At 41.2% G+C, this 6,102-nt stretch overlaps 1 protein-coding gene across 2 annotated transcripts in view; it reads right to left on the bottom strand.

Annotated features, from left to right (window-relative positions):
* PRMT3 (protein arginine methyltransferase 3) overlaps positions 848-6,102 on the bottom strand; it is a 57,306-nt gene continuing 52,051 nt past the window's right edge. Inside the window, exon 16 of one of the 2 annotated variants that reach the window (XM_021402259.1) lies at positions 848-1,548. In XM_021402259.1, coding sequence (XP_021257934.1) covers positions 1,439-1,548 — 110 coding nt within the window. In that variant the 3' untranslated portion in view covers positions 848-1,438. The remainder of the gene's footprint in view (positions 1,549-6,102) is intronic. The other variant, XR_002440324.1, reaches the window with a different exon arrangement.

Below are 6,102 nucleotides of genomic sequence, written 5' to 3'. Positions count from 1 at the left end.
ACATGTAAGGGTTTAATGGTAATTCATTAGTTTTCGCACAGGAAAAGTCCCCAATCCTCTCAAGTAAACAAAATGATTTGGATGCAAATGAGTAAGCTGCGTGTTTCCACAAGAGAGAATGAAACAGTGTTAAGATGACACAGAAATCTACAAGGCCGCTTACAATTTAAAATGTGGTAGCACCATAATAATTGCTATTTCCTCCCAATGCACATTTCACTGTGTGAAAAAAGTGCTGCACTGCAAGAGAATACAAACTTCCACTCTTTTGCCAAGTTGGCACAATCACTGATAACATTCTACTAATCTTTAGTTACAGGCAAAAAAAAAAAAAGTGATTTCCCCACACTACAATATCTAATTATCCAAATTTTGTGAAGCAGAGTCCAAAGTAAAGAATTGCTGTTTCTCAGTCCTTTAAAAAAATCAAACACTTTATAGCAGCTGTTCAGAGATGACCAGCAAAACATACTCACCTTTGCTTCCTGAAATGGTTTTTGAATCAACATTCAGTATAAATATTGGTGTACAATACAAGCACATCAACAGCTTAGTGTTAAACTACATTAGAGTTTGAACCAAGTGAGTTTGAACATCATGACACACACATCCATCTTTGACTTCATACTCAATCTGTGTAACCAGCCAAACCAAATCTACTGTTGCAGCAACTGCTACTATTTGTTCTTAGCATTTTTCCTAAAGCTGCAACAATATACAATTCCACCCACCCATGCTCCAGTAGGCTAGTACAGAAAACAACCTTAGTCACAAATAAATGAGGCATCAATGGGCAGATAAAAGGATATTCAATTAAATGGGAAAAAAAAGGAAACAGGCAACTGCATTATAAAACACACTCGGATCATTTATTTAGATTAATGTAACTGAAATGTGATACAACTTTTTAATTACAGAGTTGTAATAAAAATAAAATCTTTGTTGCTACAAGCCTGCAGTTGGAATTCCAAATTAATTCCCATTGGGATTTTCCAGCTACTGCTGAGCTGCAGCGGCACATCATTTAACTTCTTTTTCCCTATTTAAAAGCACAAAGGTTTTTCTTATTCTCTAATGGAAAGTATTGCCAGCTGGCGAACACTGTAACATTCAGACAACATACTTTTCCTCACAATAAGACTTTAAACTGATTTTCCTCACTCAGCAGTCTCATCTAACCCAAACCCAACTTCTTCCTCCAACATTATGTGAAACACACCACAACCTCATTTTGTCATTAGTCACCATACGCAACTGCAAGAGCATCCAAACAATATTCTCTCTCTCTCTCTCTCCCTCTCAGTTCTAGGTACACTTTTCATGCTGTTGTGTGCACAAAGTTCCAGAAGTTCACCATTTTTGGCTTTCAGAAACAGCTACCAACAGTTAAACCTAACAGTTAAATTAGACATTTTTCATTGCTATACACATAGAACTTTCACTGAAGACTGTAGGTCTGCTTTACATCCTTCACCAAAAGGGTTATAAAGAGGGACCGTGGATCTTTTCTGTTTTTGCGAACTGTTATCTTTCCTCTCAAGGCCTCTCCTGCAAGAATAAAAATAAAGAAATTAACATGCTTACATTACTGAATCATGTACACTAACAGGACAGATGCATTAAATGTGACTATGTTGCATGAAAAGCTGCTCTTAATTAGTCAGAATTAAGTCTACGAAGGTTTCCTTAATGTTTTCAAAGCTCTAAGCAATGGTCCTGAACATCTACAGTTAAATCTGTTGAAGTGTTGAGTTATACGGATGCTTTATTTCCCAGCTGACCCATCAAGTGCTCAAGCAAGAGACTAACTTTGAGGTCAGAGGATCTTAATCTTGTCTGGGGTCTACAGAAATTTATTTAGTGGCTTTCAGTCAGGTGTTCAAAAGGCCATTTGTGCCTCAAACTCATATGCACATTGTAAGTTCTTGTGAAACCTCCGGAATCACAAATGCTGTTCTGACAGCCTGGCTCGAGCTTTATGACCAACGCACAAATTACATTCTTTTTATATTTAGGAAACTACACATCAGTCAATATTCTACTATGTCAATTAAAAAATCCATAAATACGGATGTTGCTTCATATTCTAAAGAAATACTACCTCTAAGGGATTTTTCGCATTTTAAATGAGCTTACCAAGTGGATATCTCAGTTTTACAATGCTTATGTGAAGATCGCTGGTTCTGGATATTAGTAAAAATTAATCCCAATTTATTTTCAGACCTTAACAAGGCTTGTGATTTCAGTCATATCCGCAAGTATGTAGGGAATACACTCAGACATTTCACACCATGATTTGCAAAACTCAAGAGCTGCATTTAAGCTGATGACTCCACTCAGCACGTGATGGGAGAAAGGCTCCAGGTCTACAGCATTAAATTCTCTGCTACTCTTCTATTAGGCCTCACTCCATTCACTTCTATGCCTCGCACCCTCCACACCCACTGTTACTTTCTTAACGTGATTTTAAAACCTATTGTTTGTGATCTGCTAAGAAGCTGAAAAAAGAAGAATTGCAAAAATGCCTTCATAGTTTACAGAGACAGAGTTGCTTGGTAGAAGGACAAGCTAGAGAAAAAAGGCATTATAGCATCTCTTCAGTGGGAAAGTTTAACCTAGATTGAACATAAACACCATTTCAGAAATGCACTGCAAAATTAATTACCTAGTTAACATTCTCTAATACTAAATGTTTTTCAAATTTTAAAGACCGAAGAATCTCTACAAGCAGAATTAAAAATCTCTGACTTGAATCATTCCATACTGCAGTGCAGTCCTGACACATAAAACATTTTAATACAAAGCAATACAACAAATGAAGCAAAGATCTAAATAAAATTTCAAAAATTACAGCTGACTTCACAGAACTCTCAGATGCTGTTTATATAACCATTTCTGAAACAAAGCATTTTTCTCAGCTATTTTTTATGGAGTAACCACATTAGATCTGCCTTTCTAAACAATCTTTTCTGAGGGCAAAACCAAGCAGCAGCAGCGCAATCAAGTAACGGAAAGGTAGTTCTGAACAATTAATCAATGTCACATAGATATAAGATGACTGATGTTTTTTCACCACTGTGCTCTCCTACAAGCTGCCTGGAGGAAGCTGTCTGTGGGACTCAGCTGCATCACCTTGCTCTTATCACGCTTAGCTGAATGCAAGTAAACTACACAGTGCCACTGCAGTTTGATTAGGACAAAACTGAATACATTATGATCCCCTTCCAGCATTTATATTAGCCTTTGCTAAGTCCTGAGATTTGTCCACGGAGAAAAAAAAAAGAAAGAAGAATTCAGCAGAACTGCTGTACAAGCTTGCTAGCACAAGAATAGAAAAAATAAATAAATGCATCCCTACCTCTATACTGACCCACTACCAAGTAACACATCTCATTACATGCTCTACAGAACACTCTGTACACGCGCTAACTCTAATACTCCTAATTGTTTATTTTGGTTCTGACTTTCATCACCAGCGAAATCATAAGCAATCATAACTGTTAATTATGTCTGTGCAACAAAATCACCTATATAGGAATTCTGTGAGATATGACACTTCTCAGCGCAAGAGCCTCTACCACTAAATTATTCAGGCCAAGAAACCAGTATTTTTCAGTTTATAACTTGATTCATCTGATTTGACTGAACCCGAAGATTTCATGCCATCTCCTGCATACATATCCATAAAACCTACGTAAAGACTGCCATCTACAAGACTCCCATCTACAAGAAGGGTCGTAAGAAGGACCCGGGGAACTACAGGCATGTCAGCCTGACCTCGGTGCCGGGGAAGGTTATGGAGCAGATTGTCCTGAGGGAGATCACGCGGCATTTGCAGGACAACCGGAGGATCAGGCCCAGCCAGCATGGGTTTGTGAAGGGCAGGTCCTGTTTGACCAACCTGATCTCCTTCTATGATTGAGTGACCCGTCTCGTGGATGAGGGAAAGGCTGTTGATGTGGTCTACCTAGACTTCAGCAAAGCCTTCAACACTGTCTCCCACAGTATTCTCCTGGAGAAACTGGCAGCCCGTGGCTTGGACAGGTACACTCTTTGCCAGGTAAGGAGCTGGCTGGAGGGCTGGGCCCAGAGAGTGGTGGTGAATGGAGTTAAATCCAGCTGGCGACCGGTCACGAATGGTGTTCCCCAGGGGTCGGTGCTGGGGCCTGTCCTCCTCAATATCTTTATTGATGAGCTGGATGAGGGCATTGAGAGCACCCTCAGTAAGTTAGCAGACAACACCAAGCTGGCAGGAAGTGTCGATCTGCCTGGGGGTAGAGAGGCCCTACAGAGAGATCTGGACAGGCAGGATCACTGGGCTGAAGCCAACGGGATGAGGTTCAACAAGACCATGTGCCGGGTCTTGCACTTTGGCCGCAACAACCCCAGGCAACGCTACAGGCTTGGGGCAGAGTGGCTGGAAGGCTGTGTGGAGGAAACGGACCTGGGGACGTTGGTTGATGCTCAGCTGAGCATGAGCCAGCAGTGTGCCCAGGTGGCCAAGAAGGCCAATGGCATCCTGGCTTGTATCAGGAACAGTGTTGCCAGTAGGAGTAGGGAAGTCATTGTCCCTCTGTACTCAGCCCTGGTGAGGCCCCACCTCGAGTACTGTGTCCAGTTTTGGGCTCCTCACTGCAAGAAAGACATTGAGGCCCTGGAGTGTGTTCAGAGGAGGGCGACGAAGCTGGTGAGGGGTCTGGAGCACAGGCCTTATGAGGAGTGGCTGAGGGAGCTGGGATTGTTCAGTCTGGAGAAGAGGAGGCTCAGGGGAGACCTCATGGCTCTCTGTAACTACCTGAAGGGAGGTTGTAGTGAGCTGGGGGTCGGCCTCTTCTCTCTTGTAACTAGTGACAGGACGAGGGGGAATGGCCTCAAGTTGCGCCAGGGGAGATTTAGGCTGGACATGAGGAAACACTACTTTTCTGAAAGAATGGTCAGGCGCTGGAATGGGCTGCCCAGGGAGGTGGTTGAGTCACCGTCCCAGGAGGTGTTCAAGAAACATTCAGATATAGTGTTGAGAGACATGGTTTATTGGGGTTATTGGTGGTAGGTGATGGTTGGACTGGATGATCTTGTAGGTCTTTTCCAACCTAGCTGATTCAATGAAAGCTTGAAACGAGCCATAGCAATGAGCTTGCAATGTGAAGATCCTCCCTGCCCTTTAATACAGCTTGGTATCCTCTCACTTTCTGATTACAAAAAAACATGGAACGAGTTAACAAAGGCAGGAATCAATCAAGATCTTTCAAGGCTTCCTTCTTTTCTTCTTGTGGAAGAGCTTAATGAAACTAATGAGGAGGTGAGTATGAACACGGTACTCAAAGCATTCTTTATTCTGACCCTCCAATTAAAACTTGAGATCTTCAACTTCAAAGATCTTAAGATCTGTCTAAGAAAAACCTTACTGAAATTGTTCCAAAAAGAGCTCTTACAAGACTGCAGTAGAGTTGTGTTGAAGACACATTAACTACCCAACCACCACTGAGAGATACCTTTAGAAATCCCTGCTCTAAGGCTGTGACGATCCCCTATAGAGCAATAACCAGAGGCTTGTAAGTGGTAGCCATATATGTATTAATGGTTACACACCACTGAGCTTTGACACCTCTCTTACAGATAAGGTCTCATACAAGACTGATATTTTAGACATAATCTAGTTTTCCATTCTAATTTAAACCAACTGGAGTCACTATCTTAAGTAACACCAAGGTCTAGTGAGTAACTGAAAAAAAGCAAAAGTCTTAAAATCTTCTTCAGAAGAGTTGGCTAGAAAGCAGTTTCCATATATCATTCATCTTCTGAAAATGAATAGGAACAATGAAAGGCAGAAATCATTTGTTGCAGAACCAAGAGCATTTCCCTTAAACTCAATAACTTGCCCTTAATCTCCCCATTCATCCAATTAATCCACAGGCACCTACAGCTGTAGATGAACCCTCACCTTCCCATTTGGCCACGCCACTTACTGAATCACCAACTCGATCTCCAACGAGCAGTTTCTGAATTGAGCAATAATCACTAACTTCCAGTATTATTCATCTCTTCTGTGACGCTTGTCTTACATAGTCTGTTTCATTTTATAAACTAAGGAGTTTACTTATG

The sequence above is a fragment of the Numida meleagris genome, chromosome 6, assembly GCF_002078875.1.
Source record: "Numida meleagris isolate 19003 breed g44 Domestic line chromosome 6, NumMel1.0, whole genome shotgun sequence".
Classification (NCBI taxonomy): domain Eukaryota; kingdom Metazoa; phylum Chordata; class Aves; order Galliformes; family Numididae; genus Numida; species Numida meleagris.
Note: the sequence above shows the minus strand (reverse complement) of the source record. Positions and strands in the feature narration are given on the sequence as shown.